The sequence below is a fragment of the Toxotes jaculatrix genome, chromosome 15 (assembly GCF_017976425.1).
Source record: "Toxotes jaculatrix isolate fToxJac2 chromosome 15, fToxJac2.pri, whole genome shotgun sequence".
NCBI lineage: Eukaryota > Metazoa > Chordata > Actinopteri > Toxotidae > Toxotes > Toxotes jaculatrix.
In genome coordinates, this window is record NC_054408.1 from 8155408 (window position 1) to 8177841 (window position 22434).

The following is a 22434-nucleotide window of genomic DNA, read 5'->3' on the forward strand; positions in this document are numbered from 1 at the left end:
GGAGCTGGTAAAAATATAGGCCAGCGACAGATCTGAAGGCTTAATTATTTTAGGGACAATTTATATGATTTTCTATGAGAAAGAAGTAGGAAGAGCTGAGCTGTGAAGGCCAGCCTCCAACCTTGACTCGGACACACTGATATTGATTTAACCGTGAAAACAGGAGCTGGTGAATTATGATGTCATGACTCAATGCTCTCCTTGCCTCTGTCACTGAAGGAGGATGGGGAGCAGAAGAGAGAGGAGGGCGGGGGTGGTTTGAAGGAGGGGAGGAGTGGAGGTCAGTGAATAAGAGACTGAGAAAGACAGGTCGGGATAAAGCAGATGAATTAGAGGTTTATCTTAATTGCTCCTAAGAGGGATCACAGGTTAGGGTTGACTGCTACCTGGGAGAGAGAGAGGAGGAGGAGGAGGGAGGGGGCTGTGGGAAAATCAGAAGTGATTACAGAGGAGTTTAACCAGAAGGAAACCAGGCAAAGACGCTGTCAGAATGAGGAAAATTGTGTAGGAATAATGCAAAAGGTTCGAGCACAGGTCCTGACTTTAGGTCCAAAGATTCAGGCGGTTCTGCTGTAGCCACCGAGAAATTTCTACCATCACACTCTCACATGAAGGTCTTCGTAGAAGGTTGCCTTTGGTGTAAAGAAAGGATGACACTGAGTGCATGGGAACATTAATGAAATAGCAGTGAGCAGGACATCAGTGGCCCCTGCTCTTTTTCGTTGAAGGACACGGTTATGAATGAAGGCAGGATGAAAAACTTTTGCAGTAGTGCTACAACATTGTTCAGAGGCCAAATGTCTTTGTATTGATTTAGCTGAGAGAAAAAACTGAGAGATTTTTCACATGTTTATATCAAGGACACCGCGGGATAAACAGCCTTCACTCAGCCTGTCTCTTCTCCTGCTCAAGGCCCAGCCAGCGCAGGTTATAACAATCCTTCCGTCTCAAGGAGAGATTACATTATGTCTTGTTGCAAAAGCACAGAGTTGAAAAGACAGCTACAGTGCTCTGTCACTCTTTGTCTTCTTCATGGGTCCTCCTTTTCTTTCTTTGGTTATTTATCAAATCTGCACAAGATGTTCTTATGTAGCTCGCCACTCCGCCATCTGACAGAGCAAATACAATATGTCTTGCAATATTACTTCAGACTCTTAAACCTCACTGACATCCAGCTCACAATGTGCAGCAACACACTGGTCAGCCCAACAGAACTTTATTTTAAATTCTAGTGAAGATCAAAAATGGTCGAAAGATACTAAAAGTGAGCTACATTTTGGTGAAATGTTTATAAAAACTACACAAAACATCAGAATGGATGAATGAATGGAGAAGCAAAAATAAATAACATGAATAATTCACTTGCTGTAAATGTCCTAGAGCTTTAAGAGTTGCAACAAACCTGATATTGAATATAGGAGGGGTGATTAATAAGTTTGTGCCCCAAGGTAAAAGGAATTATTAATTCATTCATTAATTTTTTAGCATTGTTTCCTCCTACATTTACACACTCAGTCTAGCAGTTGTGGAGCATATAGATCCCTTCTTTGTAGAAGTGGGCGTCTTGGACCTCCAGAAAGAGGTCCACAGGAATGATGACTTCATCATCACTGTTAAAATGGCCACCATTGAGCTCATTCTTCATCTTGGAGAAGAGCTAGTAGTCTGAGGGGCCAAATCAGGACAAGGGCCACCATGGGTCATAAGCCCTTGAGATTAAGGCAGCAGATGATTGTACAAAGTCCAGTGTTGTTCATTTTCTCACACTGACTTGCAATTTTCAATTACCTGAAACATGCATGTAATGAGAGCTGCATAACTCATCTCCTCCTACCACCCCCTTATGTGATATTAATATTCCTTGTAATTATAATTACTTTAATAAATGTTGTTCATGCACCACCTTTCAAAACAAAGTTACAAAGTTCTCTACAAGGGAAAACAGATTAAAACACTTCAGCATTACAATTAAACAACATCGGGAAAATCAAATGAAAACAATATGAATAAGAGGATTTTTTTTTTCCAGACTGAAAGCTACTTAATGTTATAATCCTTTATAATCCTTAAGATTTCAGTCCTGGCTGATTTGGTGAAGAAGGCTGTAGTATTATTACCACAAACTTTCACTGAGCAGCTACTTTGTCAAAAATGCAACAGATGAACAGCTGGTTTATTTGTTTACAGCTCAGCTAAACAAATTCATGTTGTGTTCATGAAAAAGTCAGTCAAAACTAATTACAACCATGATGATGCAAGTCTGTCCTTCTGTAAAAAAAATGAGCAAATAAGTCATCTCTTATTAGGACCCATGTTTACGTTTTACTCTTAGGTGACCACCAGAGGCCCAAGTAATGATGACTCAAGCAAAATAAGAAAGTACTCATTTTAACCCAAACCATGATCTTCTCCTAAATGTTTCCAAGCGGTTTTTGAGCCTAAACAAATGTTAAGCATATGTTTATTATTGTTATTGTGGGTCATATCCAAGCGACCTACGGCCATTTAGGTTGAAGGACTCACAACAAAATCCACCCAGTGTTTGCTCATTGTTTTTTAACCTGTTTTATTCAGCTTGTGTCTGCTACCCTTTGACCATGTAATCTGTCTCTTCAGTGTTGTGTCTTCCCATTGTTACGCTCATGACATGCAGTTGTATGTTTCATTTAGTTCTGAAAATCCTATCTCACTATTTGGATTCTCTCCACCAACATCAAAGACTGGATGGCCTCCAACTTTCTGCAGCTGAACACTGATGTGACTAAAGTTCCAGGTATTGGTTCAGCTCATGTAAGGATCATAACTTGGCTGAAATAAACAGGAGGATGTTAAGAGGTTAATAGTACTTTATTGAAATTTCATGTTGAAGGTTCAGCTTTAACATCAAATACACCTACTGTATCGTGGATTCATTGCCAAAAGATGTATGTTTTCTGGAAGCAATACCATCAAATAATATAGTTAGAGTAATAGTATCAGCTTCAAAAGTCAGGTTCAGTCTTAATTTTTTCGTACATGGAGCACTACACTGATATGGAGGACTCTTTCTCTGGCCCTGTGCCTGCTGGGTCCAAGCCCAGTTTAAAATGGTTCTGCATGAGGAGGCCCTTTCACAGACCTATCACTAAACTTTAAGGATATGAGAGTTTGTCTCACACAACACAGCACCCTGTTAACACGTGTTTGCCTGTAACTAGTACACAGGCATATTCCAGCATTACTGACTCAGCTTGGTCATGTCTAAACTTACCAGATCATTCTGCCCCAAGATTGTGTTTTCTCCCAGTGACTGATCTGCTCTGAAATATCAGCTCACATACAGAGTTTGCAAGTTTTTATACAAAATAAAAGTGAAGTGTAAAAACAAATTGATTGTTCTTGTGATTGATTGTTCATTGTCATCCAGACACCTGTTTGAGATCTGTACTTCTTAAACAAATTGCTGTGACACCCAGACAGCTCGAGTCACGCAGAATCTGCCACGCTGCAGCTCTGTGTTTAGTGCTGAGATTTAGAGCAAGGTCAGAACCAAAGAAGCTGCTCAGATGAGGGGCATGGGATTGTGAGAGCAACATGCAGGGATTAAAGCGGGAAGGAAGGACAAAGTAAATTCCACTGCTTAAACTCCTAATTAAAAGGTGAAATTGTCTCAATATAATATAATATTAGGCTTTCTCAAAACTTCTCAGATATAAAGAATATAAATATATAATCTATCTCCACAACTAATACTAAATAATTTTTTCAGTATGTGGAGATTGCTCAAATAAATACGCGAAGTGTTTTCAAAAGTGAGTATTGTTATGTTATGTACTTTTGCAGTGGTGCGCATTTCCTGAAGGCTGATCACACAAATGAAACTCAGAGGTTGCCGTGACCCAAGAAGACAGCTCTTTGGCAAATTCAGCCGAGCCGGCCTTGAAACACAAGTGTGGAGAAAAACACAAGGTTTTTTACCAAACACTTGGGGCTTAGACACCCACAGACACTCCAAGACAGGTCTCAGAAACTTAAGAGGACAACTTTGTATGATTCAAGGTTTTGCATTAAATGGCTCCCCTGGAAAAGTCTTGTACTGCATTGTTTGTTGATTTGTTGGGCGCTCTTCTGGCGGTTGCTATAGTGACTGCCTCCATTTTCTCTCTGTGGCTGCTCACATAAAGGACTGTGTCCTTGTCTCCATAATAGTTACAAATTGAATACTGCACTTTCCAAGGACTCATGTCACCAACTTACAGCAGAGTGAAAGTGTGTGTGTGTCTGCGTGCGTGTGTGTTTGTCTGTTGGAGCGGAAGAAAGAAGACAAGTTTGCTTTAGATGTGCTTGATAAAAGTGAGGTAAAATGCACTGTTTTTGTCTTGATGTATTTTGTGAATCAGAGAATACAAAAAAAGAAAAGAATGCAGTCATAGAAACAGGGCAAAACACTGAAGTTAATAAAAAAATGAAAAATGCAAAAAGACTCAGCAAAGAACAACAAAGATTATGAATGATGGTCATATTAGAAATCTCACTACTCCATCTTCTTATCACAAGAAGTGAACTGCTGTCTAAAGTGATCACTGAGTCTTGAAAATTAGAGTTTGAGGAATCACATCATGTCTCATCAGATGATAAGGCCTGTAGTTTTAATAATGTAAATGAATCCCTTGGTAAGATCAAAACCACCACTGTGTTGGTCTGTCCCTCAAAACATTTAGACTTTTCTGCCCTGTTTGAGTTAGTCAGCTCTAAACCCACTGATGCACCCTAAGACATAAAAATGGCTCATTTAAGGTGTAGTAACTTCCTAAACCTGGTGGGCTTTTTAGTTTTTGTCCAACATTACTCACACTTGTATGTTTGGCATTTATTGGTGACTATTTTCAGCCGTGGATTAACACATTTTTTGTTCATGTGAGTGTACCTCACACAGTGTATGTTGGACTGACTCAAAATAAACTCAAATAGCCTTGTGTTTCAGGAGATTTGTGATAGTTATGCAAAAGTTCTGGTGAAAACTATGGAAAGGAAAACTTTCATTGGAGCTTGTCTAAGGATGGTTGTTGTTTGGGTTTACAGATGATAACAACATGTCTGCACTGGCCTCATAGAAAAGCCAGCATAACAGCTTCAGTCCTCCGTCAGTGTCTCCGTCAGTGTGGAAGTATTCTGCCACAGTGGTTTCTTTTTGGTAGCTCCCACAGCCCAAAACACAATCACTGTTGTTACATGCAAAAGATAGAAGAAAATCTTAAAGCTCAAATGGACTCCTCTGGTCACGGTTATGTGAAGCTTGAGTGAGACAAGACCCATTGCACAATCAGCGCAAACATTTGTATTGATTAAAACTGAAGCACGCCAGTTATGTCAGATTGAATCATATCTTGTGTAAACACCCTTTAAGCCTGTAAGACAAATGTGTGAGTTTGCTCAGTTCTCATGGAGCAAACCTGTCTCCTAGAAATTCTGTTTGTGTCGTACCAAATTGCTTTTCTGATAATGTTGTGATGAAAAACGTCATTGCTGGCTGGATTTGGTTCAGAGGCAACTTTCTTTTTTTTTTTTTTGAGTAAAGGAAATTCTATATTTATCAACTGCACCAAAGTTGCAGGGAGCTGGTCGAGGTTGATGATAGATGTAAAAAGTACAGAAAGCCAGAGACCAAAGATAACACCCTGAGTACTGATTGTGGATAAAGTTTAGCAAAAAAATTACTCTGTTAAACCAAGACTATGATCTTTCCCTAACCTTAACCAAGAGCTGCCAGTGCCTAAACACAACTATCATTTTACTGATATGGTTCGTATCAACGTTCTTGCATCTTACCAGAAATGTCAATTAACAATATTTCTTCATTGTGTTAGCAAAAAATGTAATCCAGTCTGATTCCTTCAAATCACATTTACTGTTGCAAATTAGCTGTATATAATCTAATTTCTAGGAGACAGGGTTACATGGAGATCACTCCATGGCCTTGGCATGATACTGAAATACTGAACTATGATTATACCAGGTGATTGTTCATGGTGGAGGGTTGGGGAACCCCTATCTCTGTTCAAAGATGGTCTTTGGCATCAGATTTACAATTTTATAGTTAGCGTTGTAACAACATCAGTTAATAAAACCAGCTTTTAAGTTTAAGGACACAGGTTTTTTGCTCATTGTTTACCTCAGCTGTGAACATCTCACTGAATGTGGGTAAATAGCAAACACACACGTAACACTCGCTTGTGATATGATGGTCCATAGTCTGTTTGTCTCTCCTCTTGTAACAGTGTTCAAGGTCGGTACATAAACACAAAGTAACCCAGTGCACAACAAACAAAGCAGCAGATATTCTAGCTTTAATGCCAGGTACAAATGTTTTTGCCATTACAGCATATTGCTGGGTTGTGTTCTAATGTGATTTAAAAATGTGTATTGTGTCGTGTTGCTGTTTTGTCCTAATTTGCATTGTGACAATAGCAAGAGCGAGATGTTGGAGAAAAGTCCCTTCTATACTTATCTTCATTATTCAGTTGTAATCAAATCTTTCTACATCATACATTTAAGTGCAGACACTAAAAATCTTAAACTATTTTTGTAATTAAAATGTATTAGAAAAGAAACAAATTTTAATAATTTATTTTATCTTATTAATAATTTAATAACCCCCTCATGGACACACATTTACTCAACTACTTACGTACTATTTTGAGGTACTTGTACTTTTCTTACATATTTCCATTCAGTGCAGTTTTACCATACATTGACTCCACTACATTTCAAAGGGTAATGCTTTTACCCTACATACTTTTTCTGGTGGTTGTAGTTACTCCATTAAAAATATTGGATAAATTTTGTTTCCATTGTTACTATATATTGGGGGTGTAAAAAATAACCGATTTGAATTGGAAAATCGGTTTTGATTTAAAAGATGTGAGTGCATCGGTACACAGAGCCCTGAATCAGTCTAAATGTAGGATGAACCGGCCGATGGCCCAATTGCAAAGTTGGTTCGATGTTCCCTGTCGGCATCTCCCTCTCTGACTCTCGCGCACCTTCCCGTAACACTCTCGCGAGACGTCAGATAGCACTGTTTGCGAGGGAAAAATAAAAATGTCCGATACCGACACCATCAACAGCGCACCGTCAAGTTTAAAGTCAAAGGTCTGGAAGAAATTTGGATTTTATATGAGGAATGGAGCACTGGATAAAACCGCTGCGATCCGCAAAGAGTGTAAAACCGCACCGGTAGCACGACACATCTCAACATTCCCTTGGTGAGAGGAAATGGGGAAACAGGCGACGAGGAGGCTAGCATAGCTAGCACAAAGACACGACAGGACAGAGGCATACAAGACTTCTTCCAGCCGAAACTCAGCCACAACTCGGCCAGAGCCAAGGTAATAACGGCTTCAATAACCCGGTTCATTGTTAAAGACTCTGTTCTTTTCTGTTCTCTATACTCACATTTATAGTTCTGACTTATGTTAAATTATAATGTAAAATGTCTAATTGTAAATTGTCTACTTTAAACAAGAAACTGTCAGATTGAGACATACCCCATCGAATCGAAGCGTATCGTATGGTAATGAAATCCTACCAAATCAAACTGAATCATTAATTTTAAAATGTACAGTTTCTGAATCGTATCATACCCCATGTATCGAGATACGTATCGGATCGTCTTATATTGGAGAGATGTACACCCCTACTATATATATTAAACCACATGTTCTCTGTGGTCTTGTGACCCCTTACTTGAAGATTCATATTCTCTGATTTTTTCATGATTGTTTCATTTAAATCATTGTTTGAGGCCACTCGACCCCTCAGATTTATCTTGCGAGCCTCTGGAAGGGCCCAGAGTTCGGAGGCGGAGGCAACTGTCTGCTTCAGTCTCCTTCCTTAGAAGTTTTGTGACATCATAGCTTGGGTACTTAGAGAGGACAGGACTCAATACAAGGAGGGATGAGTCACAGTGACACCTATCTGGGGCATGATGCCCCTTAAACTGCAGCCTCAGGCCACTCTCCAGCCAAGAATGGGAGTCTTGTGTTCTCCCGGACCGCTTCTTGGCAACCAGCTTCCAACAAGAACCACCTGTGTGTTAACACTGTGTTTCACTGGGTGTGAAACTATTTTCTCTTTTCACTGTGCAGTGTTTTGGACATGTGTTACATAAACACCAGTTAAACCAGGACCTCCGTTTTTATTTATTCATTCATTTATTTAACTAAAAAAATCTATAGGGAAAACCTGTAAGAGCTACAGTACTAATGGTTTGTACCATATAGTACCCACAGATGACTGAGTTCATTTGTGGGTCATTTTCCCACTGTACAAGTAGCTGAGATCGGTTAGATGACAACACACCAGCTCAGCTATCATCAAAGGACTCATTTGAACATTGACCCGGTAATGAGGCAGACTGCTGCTCAGTGATCTAAACTCTGAAATTAAGGATTAGTTGAGAGGATTTTCAGATGTTAAAGTCCTGAAAATCTAAAGGTCGTCTCTGAAATGATTTGTAAATGTTAAGTTAGGAATTCAGAGGGGTTTGGAGGTTTTGTGAATACAACCCACATGATGTCAGACACTCAGATAGGATGGGTTTTAGAGGCACACAAGATATTGAGGATATAAGAATGGCAATGGTGGTGGTTCAGTCACGCAGTCACAGTCATCAGTTGCTTGTGAGGACTAGCATGAACTCTCAAGGCCAAGGCTTTTAAACTGTTATTCTGTATGGAAACTCTATGTTTTACGCGTGTATTCTCACACAGTGACATCAATAGAATTTTCTGTTCATTTTAAGGAACATAGAATACCTAGAAATTCTTGTCTTCAAAGTGGAGATGAGTGTACGATATTGAAGCTTGTTTCACTCTTGTGAAGCACTTTGTTTCTGTACGACATGTTGGAGCTTGTGTCAAATGAAGAATTCTATATGACTGATGACACCCGAAGCTTCAACCATCACTGTTGCTTTAGAAAGCCTTTCATTCAGTTTGAAAGTTTTTGAAGGCATTGAATATGCTCAAGTAATACACTCACTTGTGCAATAATAACAGAGAAGAACATTTCAGAAATAGGGCATTGTACACTAGAAAGACATAATCATGAAAACATTTCTGCGTAAACTACTAAGCTGAAGAAACTAGAGTGGCGGTTTAGAAAGTTTTAGTTAGCTAGCTTTAGTTAGCTCAAAAATAAATAAAAATTGTAAAGTTGTCGACTGTAAACAATGAGCTGCTAAGAACTGTAGAGTTGAGTGATAATGCTCTGTAGGTTCATCATTATGAGCCTGACCATTCAAAAAAAGAAAAACATCAAAAATAAAAAACACTGATAGAAGCAGCGTTAAATCAAGCGTATCAAAAAGCACAAAACAAATGCACACACAACAGATTTAAAAACACAAATACACATAAACACGCTGAAACAGAATGCCAATAACATGAAGCAGCAAGAGAGAGGCAGCGCAGAGGCAGGACACTGCAGTTGTAATGTCCTTGTTGTGGATAAATTGTGTGTTGAACATATGCCACAGGGACATGAACTAATTAGCCAAGGTTGAGTGGGACCCTGGGGGTGTTGGTGGGGTGTGGGGGGGTTAACATGGAGGGAGGAGAGGAAGGAGAGGCTGCCAAGGTCAAAACCACGAGGGTGCATGTGCTACTGAATTCATACAACACTATACTCCCCTGATGCCACACTGATGGGTACACTTCATTCAGTCTCCTCACTGCCTACGCTACTCACTACCACACTACTTTGGCAGGACACACCTTCATTCCGGTTATCTCACTCTATGTCAGTAAGTCACAAAGGATTTACCGGACAGCAGCGTCATAAAAATACATTTAGACATAACAGCGATTAAAATGCAGATTGCCTCACCAGACTCCTACAGTGTAGTATATGCATATCCCATTTCTGTGCCTTCATCTCTCTTTTCCTTGCTTGTCCGTTCCTTCTATCTCTGCTCATGCTTACTGATCTATTTATCTTTATCCAAATATATGTCACGGTATAAAATAATGTTCTTTTTTCATATGTATAGCCATTACTGAAACACATGTAAGACACTTGTGCCTTTGTGTGTGTGTGTGTGTGTGTGTGTGTGTGATGTGTGTGATGTGTGGTAAGGCTGCTGAGTGAAATATGAAATACTGTGGCTACAGAGAAATAATTTATGTCCCTCTTATCTCATTCTTTATTGGTCTCACAGTGACTACAGTATGAATATTTTGCCTTACAGCATATCGAGGACAGGGTCGTGTTTGCATAAGGAGATAAATTATGACACTAATAACAATGTTGGCATGCCAAGAAGAGACGTGGAAGGAGGTGAGGGTGAAGGGGTGAGTGGAAAAACAGGAAAAGGCTCGCATTTGTGAAGACACAGTGGTGAGTGAAACACACATTAAGAGTGGTACACTTAGTTATGAGTTAGCGTGCAGAGAAAGCTTTTACGTACAAGAAACAATACTGTGAAAAGGCTTTAGGCGCTCTAGATATTGAGGTTCTTATCCATCACACAGTACCATCAGGGAAGCGTCTGATCCATCCCACATTCATTCTGCAGCATGGCAAGAACTCCAAACATAGGCAGAGTCATAAAGAAACTATCCTCAGCAACAAGAGGAGCAGGGAGTACTGCAACAGATGATATGGCTGCTTATTTAAATGAATGTTCTAAATACTTGTTTCACTCCTACATTCTACAAGCCCAACCTTGATTACAAGTGTTTTGGATAAATAATACTTGAGAAAATTGGAGAAAAGAGGGCTCAAAGATTAAAGCTGAAGATATTTTATACATATGTTTTCCTCGCTGTCAATAAATCCCATGAAAAATGAATTAGTCCATCTCTCAGTACTTTCTGACCTCCTTACTTTGTCTGTGAATTTAAGTCAAAACTTTCAGTGACAGTTTCATGCAAGAAGTCAGTCTGGGCTGTTTTCAACCTAGTTCATTTTACAACATGGCCTCAATATTGTTGTGACAAGATTTGGCAAAATTAGGACAAAAACAGTCAGACATTGTAGATCTGGACTGTATATAGCTCAGAAGGTCTAGATATAGCTCTTTTAGTTCTTCCTGTTAGACAGGAAGTTGTCAGCAAAGAAAGCAGTGTGTGGACAAGGTGACCTGCCTTAATGAATCCATTGCCATCCTGTCTACCAGAGTTTGTTCAACATAATGTCTGTACGTACTCATGTTTATTAGCATTATCTTTGTAGTTTGAGTGAAATGTGAGCAAGTGTGGCTATAGTCAAAGGAGAAAATGATGTGGAAAATTGGACATATTGCTTGCAGGCTTCTATAATTTTCAGCAGCCACAAAAGTTTTCCTTTCCTTGTTGAACAACACGATGAGTTGTCAGGCTTCTTGCTTGTTGGCTAGCTGGGTGAAGCCAGTAGAGCTGTTGTATTTGAAAGTATAAAAATCTAACTTACCTTTTGTAGATGCTAAACTGAATTTTCTGTCCTTACTTTGCGTAGTGAACTTCACATATGAATGACACAATGAAGTGTTGGACCACATGTCAATAAACAGGTCGGATGCAGGTTAACACCAACTATTTACTGACTTCGGTGTGTATTTACCCCTACTGACAAGTTCTGTTGTGAGCATTGTTTTTCTTAACAAAGCATTGCAGGGTCTTCACCTGTGACAACTGACGGAGGTTTTGAGACATGTCACATTTCACTCATTTTAATCTAATTCTAGACTCTCGAGGTTCTTTCCTATTATGTTTCCTTGTTTTCTTCCTTTTTAACCTTTCAAGTTCATCCATTGGCCTTGCTTAACTGGATAAATTGCTCTAGCATGCCATTCTGCCTCCTCTTCACAATTTATTTGTACCAGTATAATTTTCCTCTCTTTTCAGGGTGTTGCTTTATATACATGTTTGCTTTTGCCAAGGCCAAGGCCTCCACTAAATGCCAGTTGAGCTTGTTGAACTTCCTGTTTACAGAAGGCACTCTTTTACCGAGCTACCTTGGCAAGCACCATATGTCTCACATGTGTCTTTATTCTCTAGATTTTCCAGACTTTCCGCTAAAAATTTGTGAGTTTATTTGGATCAGTCAAGTTAGACAGTAACAGGAACGAACATCCTATACATTTGCCAGATTTTCAGGACAAAAAAATATTCCTAGTGGAAATAATGAATTGAAACTTAACTGTTTTCCAACAGTCAAGACAGGTGACTGCCATGGGTCCCCAAACTCTCAGGGGATCCAGAATTCATTGTGTGTAGTGTTTTGTTTTTAGAGAGACTCAAATCTAGTTCTAAGGCCTGTATTATTTCAGTATATATTGTGCTCACATATTACGGAATAAAGAAATACCCAGTAAAATTGCCATGAACTAAACACTAATTACTGATGGAAACTTTCACAGTGCATGGAGAGTGGGAGAAAAAGGAGGCCGATAGGGGCTCATAGCTCATCTTTGCCCTGGGTCCCCATGACCATTTAATCCGGCCCTGTCAGCAATAGGTAAGCCCTCACAATGGTTGCACTTTAGCTTTTGCATCTCCTTAGATAGTTTTTGTATTAAGCAGTCAAGGATTTACTTTTGCTAAAAACCCTTCCTCTTTGCTGTTTGTCTCTGTATGTGTCTCTTTTCATACAGTATGTTAGTGTTAGACAGCATGGTGAACTTGTGTTGCATGTGAGGGAGCTATTATTTCCAACTTGCAGTGTGGTGCACATGCACAAACTTTTTTTTTTATTTTTGACATCTGCTTAACATCTGCATCAAAAGGAGAAATCCTGTACATTCTCCCATTTTATTCAAGCTCATTAACCTTGAGCTTTCCGTGGAGACATAACGTGCTAGTTAATTTTTATTTTTTCCACAGCTTTTACATGAAGTGGTGAAAGGCAGTGTTTGAAAGACAAGTTTTTAAGAGTGTGTAAATATTGTATACTTGAGCTCAACACACCTGAACTCTGAGGCAATGTGATGTTTAGTTCAGTTCAAATCAGATGTTTATCATTCCACAAGATAAAAATCTTTTTGCAATGCAGAAAGGAGAGAGACCAAAAACTGCAATAATAAGAACAGGTATAAGATGATGTGTTTATTGCGAAAGAAAACGTCAACCTGTTAAACCTATTTTCAGAAATCTGTATCTCTAACTAGAGGGGAGGATATCAAATTCTTTAGAGGGAGGATGGTGCAGAGTTGCAATGATGGAAGTAGTTTTCCATGTGATTTGCAAGATAAAAATGTCTGTCAAAGGAGGCAGATGCTCTCCACAGATTTTACTTGCCGTCTCGACAGTGCTGCTCAGTTGATTTGTGTTGTGCACATTTATCATACCACCAAATCCCTGAGAAGGTCAGGACTGATTCTTGTGGTTTGGATTGTACCTCATTGTTTGTCATGTTGCACAAAAGCGTCTGTCAAATGAATAAATGGAAATGGAAATAGATCTGTAAAATATCATCATCATCATCAGCTTTCTCTCAAAAAAGTAGAACTTCAACAAGAAGTTATTCTAGAAACTTCAAAAAAATGTCAGAATAAATTAATATTTGTCTTATCTCCCAATTTGCTGAATCATATGGGCAACAAGGTAAATTGCAAGTAATCCACAAATCAAAATGTTGTTAAAACCACCAAACTATCTAGTAAAGAAGAACAAATGGGTATGAATAAAAATCTGTTTTTCCAGCCAGCTGCCATCACTTCACATGGGTACTATGTGCTGTAATATATAGTCATTCATTGCCACATTATGCTCCCCAGCTCTTTGAGCACCAGATCCTGCTGGCCCGCTGTCTCTCAAGGTCTTTCTCAGTCTGCTCTAGCTTAGCCAAGGTCACCCGCTCCGCTGCCTGCTCCCTGCAACCTTGAGTAGCTAACTGACCGGGAAATGTGTGTTCTCCCGTTCCACCACCTGCGTGTCTCAGTGTCAGTCAGCCAGATACAGAGCAGGGCTGTCATTAAATGTTCCAACATGCTGCCGCTTGGACTTTAGGTCATTCCAGTAGATGTAATCTGGAAAAAAAAAAAAAAACAAGGAAATTCACAGCTTCTGAAAAAATGTTGCATGTTTGTGTGCATGTGTGTGTGTATCCGTGACCAAGCCTGTAAAGAGCTCAAAGTTCTTGACCATCAATAGGCCTTGACAAACTGTCATAGAATTTTTTTTTTTAAATCATATAGTCACAAAACAAGAAAAAGTATATATAGGTAAACACTATATGACTGTTCCAATTAACAAGGCTACATAGAAAAAGCTTTTAAAATGAAGGCAAGCATAGTGCTATGTAGCATTAAAGCCACAATAGTGAGAGTATATCTAGGACCTTGGCTTTGGTATGAAATCTCGTGGCCTTGCCTCTACCGCCCTCCATGTTAAAAGCTCTTTGTGACAAGGAAATTACTTTATGAACCTCCCTCTTAGTTTCATTGCTAGACCACGAGAGACATGTTTCTTCCTTTTTTTCTTTTAAATCACTGCAGTTTGCCATTTGTACCCTGCTCTTATTTCATGGCTTCTCCTTCAGCCTTTGACTTTACTCTCCCTCTTCCTCAGACAAAAACTACTACTAATTTAATTTAAAAATTCTATTTGCCTTCCTATTTTTTTTTTTTTAAACCCCCAAATATGTAAAACACATTGAAATATTTGTCAATCTGAAAGATAGGTGAATAATTTGGAGGTGGATAATGTGCAGCTGAAGGTTTGTGAAGAAATATTCACAACCTGTGTGTGTCAGAAACTGCGGTATGTAGCTTTACCTTTGGTCCTTTCAGCAATTCTTAACCTATGCTGGAAGAAGAGGCCTGTTTTTCATTGTTCCAAGGTCTGTGGAAAACAGTTTGAATACACTCACACTGCCAGGCCTGGCAGGTGAATGATATTTATATGTGTGTGTTTTTGTTTAGGTCTTTAAGGACTCGGTGCCTTTAACATGTACCTGGAATGTTCAATCCGGATAGAGGCAGAAATACCAAACATGTGTCTCTGTGGCCTTGAGACTTCACAGGGCTCCGACTCAGTGCTCAGCTCGGTAAACACGGTTTCCTCCTGTGGCTCTCTGTTTGGACAGGAAACAAGGAAGCTGATCAAACACTGGCTCAGAAGGCCACGGCTGCATTGAGCTGGAATGCAGTCGAGGGTCTTTGAAAGCACTTTAAATAGAGGGAAATGGGAAAAATAACATGACACTGTTAGTGTGCAAATCCACTGGTCTACAGACCTGCGGAGTGTGCATTTTGTTTACAAGGTAGTGGAAACAGTATGCACAGTGTAAAATTTAGTGTTAGTACCCAACTGCCTGCATGCTACAGATTTACAGCGCAATCCTAATGACATTATTAATTAGGAGCAGCAGCACACGGGTGATAGGAAGTATCATGAAAGAAAGAAAAGCGAGGAGCAGAAGGTGTGTGTCATCAGGGTTAATAAGTTAGGTGATAATGCTTCCCCCTTGTGACTGTTTATTAAACTGCAGACACTGAAAGTGTGTGTGTGTGTGTGTGTAGATGTGTGTGTGAATCAAGTTTTAAGAGGGATTTAAAAAAAACTGATTAGTAATTATAATAATTAATAATAATTTAGTTAAAAACTCTACAATCTATTAATATACAAACATGGCTCATTTCAGATGTTTAACTGCTGGATGAAGGTGTGTCCTACCTCAGTGAAAACTCTGCTCTCATGTGAGACCTGTGTAGGCTGAGTATTGGACCATGATTGCCTTCCAAGCTAAATGTGATGTGTACATATCTTAAATTAATATTTACGGGTGAGCATGGAGAAGAGATGAATGTGAAAACAGCTTTCTGCAGTCAGACTCAGTGAAGGTCACATCCAAGTGAAGTTAGGACTTGAAACTTGTAGCATGAGTTTATTCTGTTGAAATAAACGTTTATATTATTGTGAACCAGTTACTGAAATGACAGGGACGCCATGTTTTCCTTGACCTAACCACAAAGTGACATTTAGAACATTGATAACAATGATAATCATTATCTACATGTGTGTTAAGTGTTGATTTGACCAGCAATACTACAGTATGACGTGTTGTGGATGACATGGTCTGTTAGAAGTGAATGTTATTTGGAAAAAAAAAAGGGGAAAGATTGGTTTCAGTTTTCAGTTCTGTTTTTATTGTCCTTTGGAAATTGAAAAATGCGTAGCATTAATAATGTAAAGAACTTGTTTTCAACAGCCTCTCAACAGCTAATTAAAGACAAAAGAAACAAAATGCAGCCGTCAGTTTCATCTTATCTTTTGCTGTTGGTGTCTACAGTGAAAGGGAGAATCAGATGAGTGTGATTCTTGACATTGGGGTTACTCGTCTTTATTTTCTGTGAGCTGCTCCCGGGATGATTCATTTGAAATCTGGAGAAAGGGAGTGCTGATCTCACTTGACTGCATGTCACCAGCTACCCGCAGCAGGCAGCTCAGGACCATGTCCTTTGCCAGGCCGGCCTCCAGGTTCCCCTCCCGACTCAGCTTCAAAGTAATCTGGTCCAGGCTGGTCAGGACCAGCTCTGACCCCAGCAGAGGGCAAATGGGGCCTGTGTCAGTATCTTCTCTCGCCATGTTTTCCATCATATACTGCTGGTACAGATCCATGAGTTTCTGCTCCAGGTAGTGATTTAGAAGGGAGTTGGAGAATGGCCCCTCTCGCCCCTGGAACAACACGCTCCGATCACGGGCACTCCCCAATCTCCAGCGATTGGAACCTCCCCTCACTGGATGCAGAAGCCCATTCTGAGATGTCTGTCCTGGGAGAGAAGCTGGGGGGACATCACAGGACTGAAGAAAGGGGCCAGCAGGCTGGGCATCAGTGCAGACCCTCAGCTCACCATCATTAGCTGAGAGAGGCAGCACCTGGTCACCGCCAATATGGAGGTCGCTGTAGTTTTGGCAGATGCTCTGACAATAGGAGGGAACCAAGAAAGGGGAATCACCACCTGAGCCAGCCTGAGCTGGGATCTCTATCTCTGGAGAGATCTGTCTGCCTGGATGGGATCTTGGGTAATCCAAGGACTGCAGGGGAGAAATGTACAACTCCAGTGAAGCACTGTCATCCACGCTACCTGTCTGCTCCGGGGAACCGCGATGAACGGGTGGAGTGTGTCTAGTGGAGTCTGGCATGAGGGTGGCAGCTGCTCTTGGCAGCCCATAAGCACTCTGGAGAGCCCTCTGAGGAGGGAAGGAGTCCAGCTCCTCCAATTCACAGAAGGTCATGCGCAGCAATCTGCCTTCACAAAGCATGCTGCAACAAAAAGCACATACTCAGAGGCTGTGAGCTGAGTGATCAGAGCTTAGTATTTAACGTGATACAATGCAATGTAATTATGAAAATGTAATGATGCCATTGATTTATGTATTTGTACAGGCACATACAGCACAGACCGGTGCCACATACCACAGCATTTATAGTCTCAACTAGGTTGCAGTACCAGTGCCTTGATGGGCCTTGACAACAAAACAATAAATTTACTATAAAACTTAATGACAGTCATACAATCACTCACGACTAGATGGCTGACCCCCTCTTTAAAAGCTGTTTCAACTTTCTGTTTATGATCCACACATTCATCCCCCCCTAACAGATAAAGAGAAATTACAAAAGGACATCGTACTTTACCTTAAAATCATTACGATAAATCATATTGCTCTGAAACAAACTTCTTCCTACCTTGGAACGAAATCAGAGTCTCTCAGCTGATCACTTGTTTATGGGCACCAATTGTCCTTCGACAGTCTTTATCACAGCAGAAAAAAGTACTTCTTAGTATCATTTCATTGTCTATCAATGCAGCCTACCAAACTGTGTTTGATTCAAAGTCTGTGTGAAGAGCAGCGTGTAAAGAGTGGTTGTTTTGTACCACCCTAAGAGGAAGTGGGAATCTCTCATTGTTTTCTCTTTCTTCCCATTTCTGCATGCTTAACGCTGCAGCTGCTAATCATGAACGTATTCCAGCGCATCGTCTTGCCAAAAGAAGTGAGATGGCAGATGTTATGTTCTTAGGAGGGTTACACAAGCTATAAAAAGAGACTGCTTGAGTTTTGATTCTCTGTAAAGGAAACAGGTGTGTGATTGAGGTAAACGTAAAAAAGCAGAAAAGAAAGTCCTATGCAATATGATCAGAAATATTAGTAGATAGAAAGTTCTGCAGATGCTGACTCCTGTTTTCGTTTTCTGACAGGTCACACTGGAACTTCAGAGTTCTCTCTCTGTGAGAACAGTTAATCGAGCAGGTATTTGGTCGAATGATTGATGTTTTAGAGCGTATACTTTACTCCCTCTGTTATCTGTCTCTGCGCCAAAGCAGAAGTGTGACTTTATGCTCAGTTGTTTAACCACAACTCACCATTTCCTCTTTGAAACTGTACAAATTCTTCAGCACGTTAAACTAAATGCTGAACTGTCACAGTAGCTTTTCCTGAGACCTTAACCTGATGTTTTTTGTTTGTTTTGTTTTTTGTTTTTCTCACTTGATCTCAATCGTTTAGTCTCCACAGCAAACCCAGGTCTAAATAAGCAATCTGGTGAAAGTGATGGAAATTTTCAGACCATATTTGCAGCCGGGATTTTTTTGAGATGAAAGTATCTTGTCTGTTCATTTGAGTCGCTTCAGTTAAGACCCCTTTATTTAGACTTCCGCCACTTGCGCCAAGGAAGCCCAACAATAGAAGCACATGAAACACGAGAGAACATGTTCTATTATTAATAAGGTGAGGAATCCTAGACATAAATCAACATCACATAACCATTCTCAGGTTTCGTTAGAATACATGGGTCGTTATAAAACTAATACAGGTATCTTAATTCCATTGTGTGTTCATGTTTGTTTCAAAACTTGGAACAGATAGTTTTAGTTTAGTTGATCATATTAATAGTAGCAATAGTAACTGAAATCTTCCGCCCTGTCTCAAACATAGCTTATAAACAGGTGGATTCACGGTCTCAAGCAGTAAAACTAAAGGCCCGCAGTTAGATAGTTTGCTAACTGTTGTAGTTTTTTGTCGACTAAGTCTGGCCTAGTATGAGTCAGGAGAGTCAGGATATCTGACACAGGACTGCTGCTGAGTAGTAATGGTAGCTCAAAGTGTCGAGTTACCGACCCGTTGCTACAGCAATGTTGCTGAGCAACATGTGATAACATTGAAGACAGGTTGAGATCAGGTGAGACAACTGTCTCGGATCTACAACAGGGCAGCCGTTTGGCGAGTTCAGCACCCTGGACAGCGCCTGGTCCCGGTGAACAGCTCCACTCAGGTTTAAAGACTTCTTTGTTTGTTTGTGTTTGTGTTAGTTTATCTTGAAGAGATGACTACGGATGGATGTCTCACAAACTCTAAGGACACGTTTGTAACCCCGAAAGGCTCTGTTTAGAGGAATGTTCAGGAAAATCAATAATGTGTTCCGTCCCAACCATCATGGACACAGAGGGCGGGATGGTGGTGGTGGCGGCCGTGGGTTTCGGTCTGAGCAGGACTACCACAGCGCCTGCACCGTCCGGCTGGTCCGCAGCACCTCCATGCTCGTGGTGGGAGAGAAAACTCAGGCAGCCGCGGGCTCGACTTTAAAACGCAGCAAAAGTACAGTGAGCATCGAGTCGACCTTGTACTATTATCAGAGACAAGAGGACAGGATATGGCTCTACTCTCAGAACCAGAATTGCCTCGAGTACCTGGAAGCACTTGTGGCTTTGAGGCGGCAGTACACAAAGAGCGTGAGTGACTTGAAAAGGAACGACAACAAGGCCACAGTGTCCTCCAAGAAGAAGCCTGCGCCTCCGCCACCTACCAAGGAAGAACCGGTAAGCTCAAATCATCTCTCCGTGCCAAACTTATGGCAGGCGACAACAAAGACAAATGTTCTCCCGTTTTTTATGAACCACAGATACCGAGAGCCAAACCCTCTGCCCCTCCGGCGTCCAGCGAGGAGGACACTTTGCAGTTCTTTGATGCGGTCATCGCCAGCTGCGACAGCGAGCCCCTGCGCAAACCTTACATGGATGATGGACACGCAGACGTGGATTTCATAGGTGAGTTTTAAAATCTCTCCTATAATTGTAAAGATCTTAGAAGTTTGCGTGATTAACCAACACTGCCTCACTGTGAGTCTGAATATACAAATCCTAGCATAGTTTTGGGAGATGAAGTCTTTGTCAGCTTGTCTGAATCTGTTCTTTGTCCCAGTCACAGCAGGATTAACAATGATCACCCTGTGTTTAATAGTTTATAGACCCATAACCCTGAAATTACTAAGTGCAATTTTAATGCTGAGAATGGTTGTGTTTACATTAGAGTTACACAGTGGTGAAAGAAGAGTAGATTCACTCAAATATTGTGGGATTTTATCTACAAAATATAAGATGGTCTTTGACTGTAAACACATTTTGCTTTTCATAAAACAACCCAACTTTATATAAAGGACATACAATTACCTCCACCTGGGCCAGCCACCCTATTCAATATTATTAATAATAATCCAATGATAAAAAGAAAACAAAAATATTTTCATTTCATTTTTACTTTATTTTACTTAGAGTGCTTTTTTTTTAACCTAAGTAAATGTTTGAAAATAGAACAGGAGCACTTTCACTTTATACTCCTCAGATTATGCTGCACTTAGATCATAAATGCATAAAATGTGATGCATTGTTAGAGATTAAACTACCAAGCTGTAGTTAAAATGCTGCTTACAAATGAATGCATCAATAATTATAATCCAATTATATAGAGTAATATATACTGTATATAATATTACACTGAAAGGGGCATTCTGCAGTATGAGATAATTATGTACTTAATTAAAGTTTTTTTTTTTTTTAACTTTAAATTAAGTTAAATTTCAAATTCCTGACTTTCCCTACATGACCGCAGTTTTTCATTCCTGTATTTCTGACTTACTTCAGTGAAAGATTTTCTTGAATGGTTGAGGTAAGAGGTGGAAAGGATCTAAGTACAGATACTGTATTCAAAGCCCCCGTTCATCCATACACCCACTCTTACTTTGCCTGATTAGACATCTTCTCAGCACTGTACAGACTGAGCTTCACTGACCTCTTCTTCTCAGCCACTATCACTTATGTTTTGGATGGGGCAAATTAATAAGAATATCATTCTTATTAATATCTGGATCTTAATGACAACATGTCATTTTCAGCATAGCTCCGCCCAACATCAACCAGAGCACAGATCTAATCAACCAGAATAAGATAAAACACTGGGTATGCAGGGGCTGTTAAGTACAGTTTTGTACAGCTGCACACTTCACTAAATTTGAAAAGGAAATGATCTAAGTTTTATTCCATGTGTTTGACAGCTGTAATAATTACCTTCCAGATTACAGTGTTTACATGTGGAACATTTAAGCTCAAACTATACTTTTCATTGCTATATTATTGAATATTACTGAATATATAGCTAGTGGTACTAGTAGTCGTTTGAAGTAGCAGTATCGTGGTAAAATGTTGTACCACCTGGACCTGTTGCTTACATGTTAAAATATCAATAATTTATAGCTTGGTGAAAGAGGCCACTCTTCACATCGCCTTATACCACTGATACTTTGGTGGCTGTTGTTGTCCAAACCTTCACTTAAATGCTAATAATAATAAAAATACTAATACTTTTACATTAGTGAAGAATATTTTCACAGAGGATGTTTGTGGCATGCCCGTGTATGGAAAGCCCATGTGAAATGAATAATGTTAACTCAGGCTCTGGTTGCCCAACTGAGCTAGCATGCATCAAGGCCACAGCGCTGAACTGGCACACCAGGACTGAATGCAGTCACTGTTAGTGTTAATAATTACACCTGAGCTTTTCCCTCTATGACATATCAAGACGTATCCTGCGGAAAAAAGCCCATTGTTCTTCCATCATTAGTTGGATAGGGCAGGTAAAAGTCAAGTGTGGTTAAGGATTGGGAAAGCCAAACATAATTTGGAAGATATTCATTTATACATTGTGACCAGTGGGTTTTTTTTTTAATCTGATTTGTGTGGTGTCTGCTTAGTTAAAATGAAAACTAGAAGCATTTTGGGTCTCAAGATCCAAGATTGAGAGCTATTGAAGCAACAGCCTTCAGCCTCAGCTCAGGTTCTGGCTCTCTGCCCTTCTCTCCCACAGTGGCCTCCAGCTCTGCTGAACACGACCTCCACTCAAATTGGGTCTTGCGGGTTCCTAGAGTCGCCGATGACTCCAAGCAGAAAGAGGTTCATTACTGTGCCAATGAAAGCACCCCGAAGAAGAAAAACCAGAGCGGGTCCACAAGCAGCAGACTGCGACTTCAGAGGAACCCGATCCACCTGCCCAAAGTGGTGGAGAGCGCATTCCAGACTCTGCGCTTCAAGCCCAAATTAAAAAAGCAGTGATGCTTGATAGACATTTGAAACCAGCAGAACTGCCACGCTGCTGACGCAGAGCTCGTCTAGTTTGTTTGGACCGGACTGACTTTTTTTGC

General features: G+C 40.2%; 2 protein-coding genes across 3 annotated transcripts; one reads left to right on the forward strand and one right to left on the reverse strand.

Annotated features, from left to right (window-relative positions):
* Positions 1-16085: 16085 nt before the first annotated feature.
* Positions 16086-17930, reverse strand: LOC121194508 (TLR adapter interacting with SLC15A4 on the lysosome). Of its 2 annotated transcripts, XM_041057429.1 has the most exons (3): positions 17653-17930; positions 17489-17559; positions 16086-17226 (listed from the first exon to the last, which is right to left on the reverse strand). In XM_041057429.1, exon 3 carries the CDS (start codon positions 17223-17225, stop codon positions 16293-16295), a length of 933 nt encoding a protein of 310 aa, XP_040913363.1. In that variant the 5' UTR covers position 17226; positions 17489-17559; positions 17653-17930; the 3' UTR covers positions 16086-16292. The 2 variants fall into 2 exon arrangements, with proteins under 2 accessions (XP_040913363.1, XP_040913362.1); XM_041057428.1 differs by lacking the exon at positions 17489-17559 and having other exon boundaries at positions 17653-17929.
* A 790-nt stretch (positions 17931-18720) lies between these two features.
* On the forward strand, positions 18721-22345 carry LOC121194421 (uncharacterized protein C13orf42). The gene is made up of 3 exons (XM_041057299.1): positions 18721-19780; positions 19864-20008; positions 22101-22345. The coding sequence occupies exons 1-3, from the start codon at positions 19358-19360 to the stop codon at positions 22343-22345; spliced, it is 813 nt and encodes a 270-aa protein (XP_040913233.1). The 5' UTR covers positions 18721-19357.
* Positions 22346-22434: the final 89 nt, after the last annotated feature.